The following is a 17,649-nucleotide window of genomic DNA, read 5'->3' as shown; positions in this document are numbered from 1 at the left end:
CGTGACTGGAGAGTGAAGACACGTGCACACAAATGCAAGGCCTACATTTCTGTATAATGCGCTCTGTAGCCTCCATGGTGGCACAGGGGTGGGATGATAATTGATAAAAATATGAACGCAGTTTTCACACATTGACAGGCTTATATTATCACATTTACCATCTTTATTTCAATAACTGGCTTTGGCCATCAAGAGGAGCACTTTTTATTCTCTGCCACTGACATTCAGGACCATAGCAAAAGCAGAGATTGCACAAACTTTAGACTTTCATATGACTGTGTGTTTTAATTTCATTTTAGGATTGAAGAACTAAAGATAATATTGAAAAATGTCATCATTTTGGCCAAGATACTGTAGTGGAGTCCTTCATTTCTTCGCTCTTTACATCTATCAGTCATTGGTTTGCTGTGTGGCCCTCTTACCTTGTGATGGCTGTATACTAAAAGTGAGAAAAGCAGGCTTGTGAATTCAAAAGCATGCGTGCATATCAACACTGCAGTGGATTTGCAGTGGTTTTCCCTTTCCTGTTTTGCCATCAATCTGCATCTTTTTGCCTAGCTCTTTCTCTCTTCTTATAATTTCGCTTATTTTCTCTCATGCCCTGCTCACCCCCTCTTTCTCTGCCACAACTATCTGATACACTATTGACAGGGCCGAGAAAACAGTCTAATGGTGTGTATAATTCCAAAATGGTTTCCGTAATTAAACAGCGTCTTGACACTAATTAGTTCTAGCTGTTGATAATACAGCCAGCCTAAATTCTTTTGCAATGCCTTCTATTTAATTAACCAAATGGACTGATAAATAAGGAGCCGGTTTCTGTCAACCTTGCCATGCATTCGTTAACTAATGCACTTTCCTCAAACTTCCTGACTCCTCCTGACTCTCCCTGTTGTTGGCTAATTGCTGGCTAAACAGGGCACTTGGCTCATAATAATAATAATAATATAATAAAACTTTATTTATAGAGCACTTATGAAAACAAAGTACAAAGTGCTTCACAACAAGAGAAATAAAATACCACAGTGAATGATGAAATATAAAGAAATAAAATACACAAAAGCAATAAAATAAACAGCCAGTTCAGGTAAAATCAGGATATGCTTTCTGATAAAAATGTGTTTTGAGAAGAGACTTAAACGAAGACACTGGCTCAGACAACCTAATTTCTTCGGGCAAGTTGTTCCAGAGCCTCGGGGCCCTGATAGCAAAAGCTCTGTCCCCCTTAGTTTTCATCCTGGACTCAGGAACAGACAGGAGACCCCTGCCCGATGATCTCAAACTACGTGAAGGTTCATAAGGGATTACAAGGTCTAAAATATAGTCTGGAGCCAGGCCATGAAGAGCCTTAAAAGTAATCAACAAGATCTTAAAATCAATCCTAAAACAAACAAGGAGCCAAAGTAAAGAGGCTAAAACAGGTGTGATGTGGTCGTACTTCTTCGTCAAGGGTACAGTTGTAACATAGCTTTCACACATTTATAGCGTTATTGTTTATGTCTTTATTTGGCCCACTTACAGATTGAAAAACAGTTCACCAAAAAACCACTGGGTTGGGATGTTTCACAAGTCTTTTTAGCCATGCTAGTGTCATGGCTGGTCAGTCAGTCCACTACTTTGGTCCAGTTGTTGATATCTCAACAACTAATGAATGAATTGTCTGAAATTTTGTAGACATTCATGGTTCCCAAATTATGAACCTTGAGGTTCACATTTGTGGTTTTGAGTGAAATATCTCAACAGCTATGGAATGAAATTTGGTACAGACATTCATGTCCCTCTCTGAATTGTTACTAGCGCCATCCTTAGGTGAACATTTTAATTGCCCAATGCTTTTGCAATGTTAGCATACTAACTCGCTAAACTAAATTGTTGAACATGGTAAACATCATACCTACTAAACATCAGCATGTTAGCATCGTCTTTGTGAGCATGTTGCCATGTTCATGGCGGTAGAGTCTTGTTATTGAGTAAGATCACACAGATTAATTGGAAACATTGACATGGGGTAAATTTCCCATCATAGAATTACTAAACAATACATTTTTAATAATTAGTTTATAGTCAAAATGTACAACCTGTGTACAATATATACTTTTATTTATTTTGAATAGAAATATAGGGATACGGGAATAGGTCTCACAATAACTGTCTTACTTTATATCTCTGCTCTCTTATTCTGTTTCTTATGTGCTTATTGGCTCTGTTCACATCTCCCCAGTCTTTCCTTTCTGTCTCCCTCACTCTCTTTCCTCCTCTCCCTTCTTTCACCCCTCTTTTCCTTCCTACATTTTACCTAGAGATCCAGCTCACGGTCAGTTGTTAGGTATGCTTGGCTCTTGATTTACAGTATATGACCTTTAATCCATTTGTCTCTGGAGATGCTCCATCTCCAAGCCCTCTCCATGTACACATCAACCTGAAAACAGTGTTGCTGTTTCTGTTTTCAGTTCAGCATTAACATTGCAACACAGCACCTGGCTGACGCAGTCGGCTGATTTGGATTGAAAAACCTCCTCTGTGTGTGGGGATGAATGATTCCTCCCTACTCTGTTAATACACCAGAGTAAAATTTCCACCAGTCCCTGTTGCATTAAAATGAAGTCATTTGTGCTATTTTTCCCGTAGAATAATTAGACAAGGCATCTCTCTGTGCAGCCCACTCTTTCTGTGGAGCTCAGCTGAAGCAGTAGGGGTTCCCCAGGATGCTACTTGCTACCACTACACCCCGCTGTATGGGGCTAAAATATGACTGCATTACTGTGTCCCTTCTCTCTGAAAAATCCTCAGTGTCTCTCATCTGCACTCTGAAGCCTTTTGCAGGCTGTCGGCTACAGAAGATAACTGATTTGCAACAACAGCAAACAGTACACATACAATCATTTAAAACCCTATCACAGTGCCTTGCGGCAGAGGCGGTAGCATACACTCCTCTGTGACGGATGGACTTAGACAGGTGTTGGAAGTGCTTAGGAATGTCGGACCAAATGTCTCACCCACATGACGAGTGTTGTGAGCTGTTTGTGGAGGATTTGTTTTAAAGACAGTGCCTTTTGTTTGGCGCTACAAAAAGTACTGCATACCAAAAGACTCTCTCTTGAGCTTGTCACAAGAAGCTTAGCAACTGTATCTTAGATGCAAAAAACTATGACTAAACTCAATAATTCTTACGCAGTGCTTCATAAACTATTCGCGGGTAGTCCCTCTCTTTTCGATGGTTGTTGAGTGAAGTCCAAATCAGCCTATTTTGTCCCATCAGCCCTGAAAATGAGGTGTGATTTAATGATGTGTGACAATGATTGGTATTCATCAGCATCAAGTTAGCATACTGTAGTTAAGTAAAGACATGCAATGAGGGCAGCAGTAACCCAGCACAAAGGTGATGGAGTTATTAGCTCCCTGTCCTCTTCTTAAGTACTGTCATTACTTCACACATACAAAACACACACACAAACACACCTGAATACGTGCACATCATATACTTCACACGCTTCCTGTAAGCCCACATGAACCCCTCAAAACATGTATGCAAGCATTTATAAGGGGTGTGGAACACGTGTGAATAAGAACTCTTACACCATGCTGTGTGATTTATAGCAGGCTTGTATTAACTTAGGTGCAGGTATGTGCTCTCCAATTGACGCAGGTCATGTTTCTTGAATGAGGAGAGTCTTTGCAGGAGCTGTTTTCAAAAACAACATTGATCCTAATGACACATACAAGATATTGCTAATGCAATGTGTGTGCAGTTCTGAAAACTGCCTGGCTTGGAACAATCTGATTCTTTTCCTTTTTTTTGTTATGTGGGAGCTGATATTCATTTCCCACTTAAATATTTGGAATGTGTGGAGAATTTCAGAATGTGGAGAAGCTGGCCCTTCCTGCTGCCGGTTCTTGCATGCCTTACTCTTTTTCAGACCAGTTTAGGTTTCATGTTAGACTGGAGTGGCACAGGAGTGCATACTTCACATCCTCAGGTCCTGGTTGACGCGGACAGCCTGATGAGAGGGGTGAAGGATTGGTGCAACAGTGTAATAATGAAATGCGGCCAGCCCAGAATGCAGCTGGGAAATCTAGCAACGTGACGGCCACTGCTGTCAATGAAAACACAGTCCACACAGCAACAGTGCATGACAGGACTATGATACATTCCATCAGAAGAATTCCTCAATACATAGGAGCTGTATACCCACCATACTTATGTGTCTCTATGTGTCCCTGCAGGTGTGCTGCTTCCCAGGTGCAGTACATTATTGATTGATTGATTTGTTTATTTGAGTGTCCAAGACAAGACCCTACACAGCAATGACAAACAGGATGGCCACGTGGCAAATCATAATATACACTTCTACAAATTCAAAATGTGTTTGACTATATTATATTACACTGCAAATTACTCCTAAAATAAAATATAAATCAGAAAGATAAAATATTGCAGCAACCTCTCCTGACCAAGTATAATTCTGTGCTCTATCCCAGTTAAAGAACTTTTTAGCCAGCCTTTCCTCTGACAACTGGACAAGGCAGGTTTCGAGCCTAACTATTTCTTATTCTCTGCTTTACAAGACATGACTCCCATCCCATGTCCCCTTCAATAGCCCTCTTTTCAGTGCATTTATGTACCCCAAGAAAGCACCTTATGGCTCGACTATGGATAGTATTCCTGTAAATTCATAAAACTCCACACTCAGCATAAAATGAAACTGATCCTACCACTGAATCATAGAGTTTTGAAAAGTTTGAAAAACCAAGGTGAGGACACAATTCCATTTTATTCATCACAGACCCTAACGCTCTTCCTTTTGACTCTGGCAATGCCAATGCAGTACAAGTTAATAATAAAGTAACTGAAAGGCAAATAGTCCATGTTTTTTTACAAGGAGATCATAAGGGATCATTGCAGCTGGGAGGTACATACACCTTAGCTGTATGCTCACTGCCTGCCTGCCCCCTACTGTACAGTTACTGTCATAGACACATCTTTCCTTCAGTGGAGCAAAGGTCATCCCTCTAAACTTCAGTTTAGTCCATCTGTTTTTTACAGCATTGAATCACATCCTGAAGCACAAAGTGATGCACGCAAACTTTTTTTGTATCACATCTCTCCTTATGAAAGATAGTTAAATGGAGGCACTTTGGTCCACTGGTCCAGCGGCTATTCCATTACAATAGATTCCAAAAGTGACAAGTTTACATGGTGGAGAAAAAATATCAAAATACTCATAGAAACTTCTAAAACCAATCCTGCAGCATCCAAACCAATCCTACAGCAATCCACTTCTCTGCTGTCCATATACCCTTGCTTAGTATGTTCCAAGAAGTCACACATGGCTAAATGCACTGCTTTTGTTTGCCATTTGCACTTGCTTAGCAAATACGTTCACAAGTGACAAACCTAAAGAGATAACCACAGGTAACACAAACTACAAAATAAGCAACCCTACTCGGGGTGGGTATTTCATACTGAAATGATTTAGAGTTTTTTGAGTTTCACTTTAACTCTGCAAATCTTCCTTTGGATTCCCATCAGCTGTCACAACCCAGAACAGATCCTAAACTCAGAATAGACAGGTGGATGTCTTGTTGATCTCCTAAGCTTTCAGTAGTATGACTTCACAGTACTTTGCAGTGATGACTGCACATAATGTTGCACATTTACACCTCATGGGCTGGTTGCATCTGCTGTGTGGAAGTTCAAACATTGCCTAGTTATATAATGGTTATTAAGTCCTAGATTTTGCACTAGTGGAAGCAAAAGGAAAATTAGTTAACAAAAATAGTTTAGTTAACCCTTAGGTTGATGTAAATGATACAAAGTGCATAAATTTGATTAACTTTACAAGAAAGTCTCCATTTGAATTTCTCCCATGCAACATTATATAATATACATTATTGTCATTTTACAATGCAGTAATTTAATATTATGGTAACCTGCCTCATTCGACGTAACAATCAGACTGGTACAGGTTTGTATTTAGACTTTACATCTGTTTTTAGCAAACTCACTAGTACCTGCCAAGCCTGTATAGGGATTTTATGCCCAGATCTGGGATCAAATGTGTGCATAAATGCAGCAACATAGGCCAGAGGCAAAACAGGTCCAGATGGCTGTGATTAGGAGGACTGGACCTGCAAAATGAAGGCTGAAGGAATGATCAAAAGTCCTGGAGGAGTAGGAGGAGAGGGAGTTCAGCCTGTACTAATATTGAGAATCCTGAATACGGCTTTGGAGAGCAAAGACGAAAAAGAGGTGGGGTGGGTATGTGGTATTGTGTCACACTGGGTTCAGGGACATGTGGTTGAAGTCATAGATATTCATAACTGTCATTATCTTTCCTAGCAGACGTTGTGATCATGGGTCCATCTGTGTTTTAATGATGCTTCCATAGCTATGATAGCGCTGTTGGGCACTCCCTCTTCTGTGAGGAGATAGCCTGGAATCGAGCACAAAAATGAAATGTAATTAAAGACCTTGGGAGGAGATGCCTTGTGGGTTTGTGATTAGCACCTTCCATCCTTTTAACCCTGGTTTTTGCTTCATCACATCAATGGGGAATGCTGAAATGCTTAGTGACACACAAACACACACACCAGTTTTCATATCTTCATTTCATTAAGCCCCTACAATTGGCATCTCTTCTCTCTCCTTCCTCCCCCTAAACTCAGTAATGACAACAGTGAGCAGAGCTATTGAACATCCCCCTGAACATCATCCTTTTTGTTTGGCTTTGTAAACCCATGCACATAATAGCCAACAGGACAGATGGACCAGTCTTGATAACTTTTCCATCACGTCCACTTCAAAAGGCCGGTGCAGTATCTACACACTCAGACCCTGTTGAGCTGAGATGCCTGGCTCGTATGGCCAGGACACTCTGCAGACAGCTTGTCAATATGCTGAGTCACTGGAAAGAGCAGGGTTGACAGGCCTTTGAGAGAGCCCCAAGCAAAGCAGTCCCAGGAGATAGAAAGACAAAGGTTGGAGAGCCACTCAGTAATAGTTCTCATAGAGAAATGCAGGGATAGCTCAGAGGAACATGGGTGGCCAGCAGAATCGATTGTATGACAGGTGATAAGCATCAACATCTGGCCAATCAGTGCAAGTTTGTCCATATAGCAGTAGCTACAGAACTGTTCGTAATGACAGATAATACAAGTGGGGTCAGTAGCAATGGAGCCAGTACCAAATTCCATTTAAGAAATTACATTTTAATAGCATGACAATAGCATGAGCATGTCAATTGATGTTACTGTTAGCTTCTGCTCTGTACTGCATGTGACAGCAGTGTCCTTGAGAAACATCAGTCTTGCACACAATTTGGCATTGGTCATGAAAATATGCTACATATATTCATGGGTGGATTATGAAGCAATGGGCCCCTAGGCACAGACATTAAAAAGTTTTGCATCTCTTTGTAGTCGTTTTGCATCTCTTTGTGTTCATTTTACATCTCTTTGTATTCGTTCTTCTAGCTCTGGCCCAGGGGCCCAAGGGGTCAGGGGGCTGGCCTGTTCAGTAATACATCCATTCATGTATGCATCAGAACTTAAGATAGAGGCGAGTCTCTCTTTAAAGAGATTGGAGGCTTAGCCATACACTTAACTCAGTTGGCACCCAAGGGAACCCACTTCTCTTAGGATTTACTTTAGCCTCAAATTGATATGGCATGTTCATGAAATCTAAACAGGCTGTGACTGATGCAACATGTGTTCATATAAACACCTTCATCCAAGTTGTTGAGTTTAGACAGATTTTAAGCAGCCGTTTCTGTTACCATTCCTCATCTTTCCCTTAAACCCTTAAAATAAAGTTTGCTTCACAGTCAAAACAGTTTATCATTGGTTTGGAGCCCACAGAAACAAACAGTCCCTCACACCTTGTGATTGCAAAGATCTGTCAGCATTTTCTCTTAACTCTCTCTCCACAGTCTGCTCTAAGGGGCTCAAGCTTCTATTTATTCCTGGTGGTTCATTTGAGCTTAATCACATCGCACCAACTAGCAGCCACCTGGGGACAGGCAGAATTAATGACTGTGAGGGACAGCCAGCAGATGGATGGGGGACCAAGGGCCCTGCTAGGAGTGTGCAGAGAACGCCTGCTGGTTAGAAAAAAAATTCTCTCCCTGCCGACTCAGTCACACTGAGAGTAATGACAAGGAGAGGCTGTCTGTAGGCTGACTGATTGTTCCGAGCTGTCCACACCTCTGAGAAAATCTACAGAAACCCTTAGGGCTCTGAAAAAGCTGGCATCTAATATCTATCTCACTAGTGGGACCTAAGAAAAACCACACTGCATAATGAAACATGACTGATATTACGATTAAGACCTGTCTGATACAGACAGGGGTCACCACCCAAGGGCTGAACAAGTCAGAGATGGTAACTTATGTGTATTGTCCTTGATGTTGTGTGGATATACTCTCTAGTAATTGATCCATCTCTACTTGCTATAATGAACCAGTCACTCACATCAGGCTGTCCCTAAATCTTTTAAAATGCCTGCAGTTCAACTGCTTCTAAAAAAATCGCACCTAGATCCTAGCATACCATCAAACTATAGACCTATTTCTAAGCTACCCTTAGTCTGCAAGCAACTTCTGGAACTGGTAGAACAAAATAACATATTTGATAAATACCAATCAGGCTTTCGTCACAAACACAGCACCGAGACAGCTCTGCTAAGGGTCATGGAATGACATTCTTATGCAGTTAGACCAAACTGAAATTGCAATCATTCTGATCAAGTGAAAATGCACTTTTAGCTCTCTTAGATTTGTCTGCAGCCTTTGACACTATTGACCACGCTACTCTAATTGATCAGCTGTAAATATGGGTTAGGATATCTGGTGTAGCATTAAACTGGTTTTCCTCTTATTTATCCAACTGGAAATGTTTTGTATCTGCTGATGACAAGGTGTCTACCTGTGCTCCTTTGACTTGTGGGGTGCCTTAGGGATTAATTCTAGGACCCATTTTATTTTCATTATATATGCTCCCCTCAGGGTATTTGATCCGTCAATTCCGCTGCGTGTTTTATCAGTGCTACACTGATGACACACAGCTCTACTTATCCGTTACGCTGCGTGATCTCTCAAATTTAACTACTGGCCGAGATTAGTAACTGGATGTCTCATAATGTTCTTTAACTAAATCACAGTAAAACTGAAGTTCTGGTTTTAGCCCCAGATCAGGTCTCTTCTAACATCCTCAAACACCTTGGTTCATTGGGTACAAATACAAAACCTTTCTCAAGTACCCTATTCTGTTTTATGTTATTTTCTTTTAACTTTTTATCCTGTTGTAAGGCACTTTGTAACCTAGGTTTTGAAAGGTGCTATATAAATAAATTTTTATTTACTTTACTTAGTAAAACATATCTTTTCCCTGGTCTCATGTCTGTTACAGTGCAAGGGACTAAGAACAATTTAACCATTGTAGATGACAGCAGGTCCTCTTCTCTCTATTCCACTATCCCACCTCAGCTGCTCTCATATAATTTCATTTTAGTGAGTTGTAATGAGTTTTTGAAAGTTGTCATAAACAAATGGAAGTTGAGTTATTTGATCTTCCTTTGTGCATGCAGTTTGTGGCTCAAAGACGGTTCTTAGACTCCCACAAATATATTACCTTTCTAAAAATGTTTCAGCACTAAACTATACCAGCCACACTATATGAATAAGTATGGTATAGAAAATCGTGCGGATGTCCTGCCACTGATCTTTGTATTTTTAAAAATGGGGGACAGTTACAACAGGAAGGAGACCATTTTGAGTGTCACTGTAGATGGTTGCTGTGCAGCAGCTCTGCAACAATAAGTTGTTATTTTGATGAAATAAAATAGAAAAATAGGCCAAATATGTATTGTGGCTCTTTTCCACTAAGTTTTTCAGCTGTAGGAAGAAGTTTCAATTTTACATAGACTCAACAAGGTTTTCAAGGTGACTGTTTGGATTCAGTTTGATGCCATAAAAATGTTTTGTTTACTTTCACGTATCCTGAATTGATTGTATAACTGCCGTACATATTTCTTTCAATTAATATGTTCTATAATTTCCATACATATTGTTTCTGTTGTTTTAACATGTGTTTGTTGTGTTTGTTTAAATTAATTCATGCATGTTGAGTGCTTATGTTGAGTGGGAACTAGGGTGCATACGTGTTGCACACGGACATTTTTGAGGGATGCAATAGGAAAGAACGGACTTTTGGTGAGAGAAAGTTGTCTCTTCTTGACCTCTCTCATTGAAATCAGATTCCAATATCTTAATTATGTCATCTGGATTGACCATTTCACTGACCTTTGTATTGCAAACATAGTGGACTTCTCCTTTAAGCTTGACCATTGTACTCACTTCAGGCATTACTTGCTTCACAATGATACGGTGACTTACTCCAATTGCATCACCGTAGTGTTCACCTGGATCGCCATAACTCACTATGCTCCATCCTAAGTCAGTCTTCTGAGCAAATGGCTGGCCTTCCTCTCCACAAATAACTTCTCGTGGCATTAGAGCTTGTGGGCAATTGTACCCAATCAACAAACCAATTTCACAATCCTTTTGAGGCGCGATGTGATCAGCAAGATGCTCCAAATGAGGCCATGCCTTTGCTGTCTCAGGCAGTGGGATGTGTGTGCGATTAGCCGGGATGAAGTCACGAGTGTAAACTGTTGGCACTGTTAACTTCTTGGAGGAAAAGAGTCCCCTTATTTGCAAGCTATTAAGTCTTTTACAATGAATGATTGTTCCTTTTGATGACATCGTAGAGAGTTTTAACTTCACTTGTTCAGTGTTTGTATCAAGAACATTTTTGGACTGACTCCAAGGTCGTCCTTGGCTATATAAACAATGATGCCAGACGGTTTCAAGTGTTTGTAGCAAACAGAATCCAAAGAATCAAGTCCATTACAGATCCTGCACAATGGCACTTTGTAAGGTCTGAAGATAATCCTGCAGATCATGCGTCGAGAGGTCTCTCCGCAGATCAGCTTCTTGCTTCAAATTGGTTCACTGGCCCAGATTTCTTATGGGAAAGAGAGCTACCCAAAGGAGAAGTTATGGTGGGAAAGGTCTACGATGATGATCCGGAACTTAAAAGAACCCTGGTGCTCAACACCAAAGCGAGGGATGATAGGTCATTGTTAGACCGCCTAACAAAGTTCTCTGACTGGAAAAGAGCTGTCAAGGCTATTGCTCTTTTAAAGCGCCATGCTAAACAGATCAAGGGCATCAAAGATAAAGTAAGTGGAGCTACAAGTGTTGAGGAAAGAAAGGAAGCAGAGCTATTCATAATCAAGTTGGCTCAGAAGGAAGCATACAGCAGTGAAATCAAAGGTATAAAGCAAGGCAAAGATATAAAACCCAAAGACAAAGTTAACAAACTACATAAACTGAGTCCTTTTGTAGATGAGCATGGTGTGCTTAGGGTGGGAGGACGTTTGACAAGATCTGTTCTTCATCCACATGTCAAGCATCCTGCTATTGTACCACATAAGAGTCATGTATCATCGTTGCTTATTAAGCACTACCATGAAAGGGTGCATGATCAAGGAAGAGGAATAACTGCCAATGAATTGCGATCCAATGGAATATGGATCACAGGATGCAGCAGTGCAGTTGCCTCACATATCTACAAGTGCACAACATGCAGAAAGTACAGAAGGAACACACAAGATCCAAAAATGGCGGACTTGCCACAGGAAAGAATGGAAATGACACCTCCTTTTACATATTGTGGCATTGATTGTTTTGGACCATTTTATGTGAAGGAAGCAAGGAAGGAACTGAAGAAGTATGGTCTCATTTTCACTTGTATGTGCTCTAGAGCCATACATATTGAAATGCTTGATGATCTCACTACAGATGCCTTTATCAATGCATTACGAATATTCATTGCAATACGTGGACATGTAAGACAGTTAAGATGTGATCAAGGCACAAACTTCGTAGGTGCAAGAGGAGAGTTCATGAACGCAATGAAAAGGTTAAATCCTGAACAGTTGAAGGAATATGGATGTGAATTCATAATGAACTTCCCATCATCGAGCCACATGGGCGGCGTATGGGAGAGGCAGATTAGAACGATCAGAAGCGTTTTAACCACAATCCTTGACCAGTCTGCTAAACGACTTGACAGTGCCTCGCTCAGAACCTTTCTGTACGAAGTGATGGCTATTATTAATAGCAGACCACTGACAGTTGAGCATTTAAATGACCCAACAAGTCATGAACCTCTCACGCCCAATCATATTCTTATGATGAAGTCAAACATAATATTCCCACCTCCAGGTGAATTTGTGAGTCAGGATCTATACTTGCGCAAGAGATGGCGCCAGGTGCAGTTCTTGGCAAATGAATTTTGGACAAGGTGGAAGAAGGAGTATCTCCTTAATCTTCAACAAAGACAAATATGGCAAAAAGAGAAGAGAAATACAAAGGTCAACGACATTGTCATCCTACAGGAAGACAGTTCGCCACGTAATCAATGGAGATTGGCAAGAGTGACAGAAGTGTATCCGAGTCCTGATGGAAAGGTTTGAAAAGTGAAACTGCTAATTAGTGACTCAACCTTAGACAGCCAGGGAAGATGCGTTTCCAAGCCAGTCTACCTTGATAGGCCTGTACAGAAGACAGTTTTACTGCTTGAAGCAGAATAAATATTATTGTTCCCAGTTTAGGTTACTGTAAGGTAAAGGCATATAGTATGGTTGAAATTAAGGTGTGAAATTGTCGAAATTGTGAGGTGAAATGACAAAATTGTCATTTGGTGGGAGTATAACTGCCGTACATATTTCTTTCAATTAATATGTTCTATAATTTCCATACATATTGTTTCTGTTGTTTTAACATGTGTTTGTTGTGTTTGTTTAAATTAATTCATGCATGTTGAGTGCTTATGTTGAGTGGGAACTAGGGTGCATACGTGTTGCACACGGACATTTTTGAGGGATGCAATAGGAAAGAACGGACTTTTGGTGAGAGGTTGGTGTCTCTGCATGTGAATTTAAGTTGTGAAGAAGTTGCAAAGAAGACAAGATGTTTTTTATTTTTGTGTTTTGATCGGGGTATTTAAAGAACTCATTCCCCCTTGGTTATATGCAGCCAGCGAGGTATGTAAAGTATGTTTGTGTTTCCAGAGTGTATTTGTATAGAGTTTTGCAATATATGTGAATGTGTTTATGTTTTACATTGTCATACTGTAGTTTGACGGTGGATTTCATTGACGGTGAACGTGATAGCGGAGAAAAGAAAGAGAAAGGCAATAAATCCATCAGTATCCAGAACCATGGCGTCGTTTATTTCCCGGAGGGAGTGATAGATTGATTGATCTGCCAGTTTAGTGTGATGAATATGAATAGTGCTTGTTTTCTGTGGTAATTTGATTCATATAACCTGTCCTCTTCATGGTTTGTGCACACATGGCAGATCTCACATGGACCCATGGACTATAATGATTTTCTAAATTCCAATGTCATTCAATATAATTGGTGACTCAAACTTTATTTGATGATTGACGATGATGATTTGATGATTTGATATACGTTCTTTCTCTTTTTTCCATGTGGATCTTCTCCATCCATCAATTCAAAATCGGTTGTGACCATATCAGGTAAGAGCAGTATGTTCTTTTTCTCCTGTTGAAAATATATCAAGTCTTTACTGTTTGTCTGCTGTGGCCTTGTTTGCACTGTTAACTTGCACAGTGAGAATGAAGTTAAGTTTGAATCTGACTAGTTTTGTCTTGACTCTGCAAACTTTTTTTCTCCTCTTAACAGATCTGTGAGATAAAGGTTATTTCTTGCATTCCTCTTACATGCTTGACCAAAGCAGTGACACACAGATGAACTGTATCTCAACAGTAATAGACTGTTCTCATGCTTTTTACTACACAGGCAGAACCTGCTTTGGCTCAGTTGGAGCATGGTTTTGTTTATTTTCTTCACTGACTGCCTCCTTGCCCCTTAAAAGCCTGTACATGCTTTTTCTAAGTAGGTTAACTCAGCGTGCCCACCTCTTTTAGCTGCAAAGGCGTGCTGGAAATGGTTATTTCCATCTATTAATGTCCTGTTAGGTCATGTAGTGATTCGACTGTGTAGAGCAGAACATTGGTGACCTGTTACAGCTCTGCTGTTTCACTGAGAGGGAAATTTAACAAAAATCTCCCTGAGCCACCTCAGCCCATTGCTCAGGAGACTGCTATGGGGTTGTAATCTCTGCCTACTTTGTGACCTGTCCACAAGCAATCACATACAGAGTTTGACAGATGGCAAACCCCAGAGAAACCCCCTGATGATACCTCATAGCCTGGGAATTAAGGCCTTTTGCAGCTGCTTTCATCCAGCCAGCTATTACGGTAGTGTGGAATAGCATGGTGCCAGCTTTCAAGGACAGTCAGATGTTAACTTGGCCTCTCTGCATGCAGGCAGGCTGTCTGAGTGGCGTCAAGTGCACCAACTACAGCCTCTCCACTGTGTATTAAGTATAGCTACTCCAGCATCAATCATTCTGCCATATAGGGCCTTTGAAATTAGGCCATATGGTTATATATTATATTAAGTCCTTGGTAATCATATGTATGAATGGTAGGAGTTGTATGTATAATGTGCTATATAACAGTGGCTTGTTCTTGTGGTTTTTGTGTCACAGTCAAGTGGTTGCTGATGGTTGAAATTAGCAGGTTGCAGCATCACTTTGTCAGCTGTTGCCTTAGCAGCATTAAGAGTAAATCTAATCTTCTGAAGGCTTTTTTATACTTCCAAAGAAGTGCTATTCTGACATTCTGAAAGTGGCAAAGAACTGCACAATTTTTGTATTTTTCAAATTCTGATAGCCGCACCTGCTTTCTGCAGTGGTTGGCCAGGTGGGAGCTCTAAGTGCTCTGCTAATTCTTTCCCACACATACCAAAAGTTTCTCATTCCTCCATTACTGTGTTCACTGCTGAACTGCATCAATAGACCTTTTCCACGGAAGACATTTTGACATGTCACAGCAGGTAAAGCACAGGTGTAAATAATAAAATTAATAATGGCTGAATTCCATTCAGCTGCTTCAGTTTTCAGGGTCCTAGTATTGTGCATGCTAGGTCACTGTCACACTGTCATAACTTACTGGGACACTTAAATAGAATGGAGCCATTTTTAATGTTATTAGTGCTTTTTCTACTATGTCAGGTCAAAAGTCTGCTGTGAAAAAGGCCTATTGCCTCCGTGTTGGCAGTGATGGAGAAGTGTAAGAGTGTAAAGATGGACTGAAACTGGGATCAAGCTCTGAGAACCAGCCTCAAGTGATAAAGACAGTCTATCCCCACCCTGCATTTTTAAATCAAACACACATTGGGAAATGTTGCTACCTGTAAATGCAATATTTTTATGTTCAAGCTCTTGTACCAATGACTTCTTCTGTTTTATAATCCCTGCTCCTTACTATGACTGTTAGCTTCTCGCTTTAACTACAGGGAAAGGTTGATGCTTTAAATAATTACTCACATCATGTTGTCCGACCTTGTTCAGTTTGAATGCATTTCCACCTTAAGTTCTCTGCGGATACAGTGATGTGACTGGTTACAGTCAAGTAAGTTCCTTGTTACTGTTGTTAGAGGGGTTGAAAGAGCACAGTTACACTAATGTAAGAGCTGAAAATGAATTCTACTCTAAAATCAAAAGATGTTTGGAAATACCTTTTTCTTAGTGCTGATGTTCAGCCGGACATTAGCAGAGAGAAAAGTGTTTGCGCTGGGGATTTAAGGAACACAAAAGTCCCCCAAGTTAAAACAGATGTTAAGCTTATTTTTTTACATAGCTACCCTGTTTGAAACGGAAAAAAATGCTTTCAGTCACACAGCAGCAGAACTATATACTCTCAACAGAATGAAGCACTGTGTGTGATACTGCTTGTACTTCTTGACAAAACAACCTGCACAGTGTATGTGCACAGTCACCAGGATTGAAATCCCCAGCAGGTATCAGGATGATTGATGCTCCTTTCTGCTGATTGTCTTACTCTTTTTTTCTCCCCCAAACAATTCTATGGCTTGAATGCAGCCTAGTAATGAAGAGACAACCCATTGAAACCATTCTGACACTAATCTGACGTCACAACTCAGATTAGTGTTACAACTGTGACTACTACTACTCAAAGCCTTCTCTGTTTCTGGCAAATGACTGAAGACTACCTTTTCTCATTTATTTTGACAGTCAGCTTTGACGTCTTTATTTTGACTTACCCTCTTCCTTTTCCTTTGTCTGACTTTGTCTTTGTCTGTCTTTGTTCTATCAGACAGCTTTGCAGCATAGTGAACCTCTTCCTATGTGTGCACTGCATCTAATATTTATATGGAGTATGAAGGCTGATGGCATGCCAAGCAGCCAAACACCCTGTGAAAAGCCTGTGGAGTCTTGATTGAATATATGCAGTGTTGGCAGGCTGGATTTGACACACAGTGATATCATACCAAAGATGATGCAAATATTTGATATTTTGCCTCTCGCCTCCCTACGTCTGTCTGTTTTCTATTCTTCTTCATTATTATTCTCATTCAAAAGGACCCTACAGCAAGCTGCATCCAATATGGGCTGGTGTTACAACATTTATCTTTGCAGAATTCAATTACGGTCTTCCCTCTTTGCCTTTCTTTCTCACTCTCATTCATCCAAAACCTTGAAACCGCTTTTATCTTTTTTCATAACAATGTCCCAATCATAAATCTGGACAGATATAAGTGACATCAATCACAGGCTGGTTCATCACTTGGCTTGCCCTCAGACAAACAGCGTTTAGGAGAGAGCAACGCTGCTGCTCCCTCAGCTGTTAGTGTTTACAACCTGTGTCTGCTTTTCTTTTAAGGCAGGCTTCTTCTTTTTAACTCCTTTATCAATCTGAAGGACCCTTCTCTTGGTTGGTTTCTTATCTGACCCAGAGGTCATAAAAGAAAACTGCTATCCCAGAAGACAGCTTAATTTCAGTGACGATCTTAGTCCTTGTTTTGATGGTAATTCCTGACTTGTCACAACAATCTAGTAGTTTGGAGCTGGATTTTTATTTTAATCCTGATAACATTTTGACACCTTTGGAATTACCTGAATTCCTGGCTCACAAAATGTGGCTGGATTTTAGCAGAAACATAATGTGAATAAATGACACAAAAAGAATTATCATTTTTCATGTCCACCATTTTGGTGCATACTGAAATAGCTTGTCCAATATTGGATGGATGGCCAAGAAATTTGGTCCAGACATTCATATTTCCCGCAGGATGAATTGTAACAACTTCATTGAGCCCCTCATGTTTAAACTAGTGCAGTTATCATATTTTAACATGCTAACATCCTATGCTAAAATGTTGAATATAGTAAACACTACCTTCTAAACAGCATATTAGCAGTGTCATTGTGAGCTTTTTTTAATTGAACTAATATTGAAAGTTTTGCATCAGTGTTTGGAAGCTTGGTGTTGGTCATAAAGTGTGCAGTGTTTTCTCCCTTAACATTGTATTGCAGCTTATTTGCCCCAGAAGTTAAACTTTCGTCTCATCTGTTAATAGAAATCCATCTTTTCAACAATATGAAAATCCAGTTAGTTTTCAAGCAAATTTGAAATAGACAACCTTATTTTCCCCAGGAGCAATCTGTGTTGTTTTATGATCTCTGAGTG

General features: G+C 40.2%; 1 protein-coding gene across 3 annotated transcripts in view; it reads left to right on the top strand.

The window, feature by feature from the left end:
• Positions 1 to 17,649, top strand: part of magi3a (membrane associated guanylate kinase, WW and PDZ domain containing 3a) — a 113,807-nt gene that overhangs the window by 37,641 nt on the left and 58,517 nt on the right. For 2 of the 3 annotated variants that reach the window (XM_044212746.1, XM_044212748.1), the window contains exon 2: positions 13,609 to 13,617. The exons of the other annotated variant lie outside the window; for it this stretch is intronic. In XM_044212746.1, the coding sequence (XP_044068681.1) occupies positions 13,609 to 13,617 (9 nt within the window). The remainder of the gene's footprint in view (positions 1 to 13,608; positions 13,618 to 17,649) is intronic. 3 annotated transcript variants of the gene reach the window in all.

The sequence above is a fragment of the Siniperca chuatsi genome, linkage group LG10, assembly GCF_020085105.1.
Source record: "Siniperca chuatsi isolate FFG_IHB_CAS linkage group LG10, ASM2008510v1, whole genome shotgun sequence".
In the NCBI taxonomy this organism is placed as follows: domain Eukaryota; kingdom Metazoa; phylum Chordata; class Actinopteri; order Centrarchiformes; family Sinipercidae; genus Siniperca; species Siniperca chuatsi.
The sequence above is the reverse complement of the archived record's forward strand: the minus strand, read 5'-3'. Positions and strand labels throughout refer to the sequence as shown.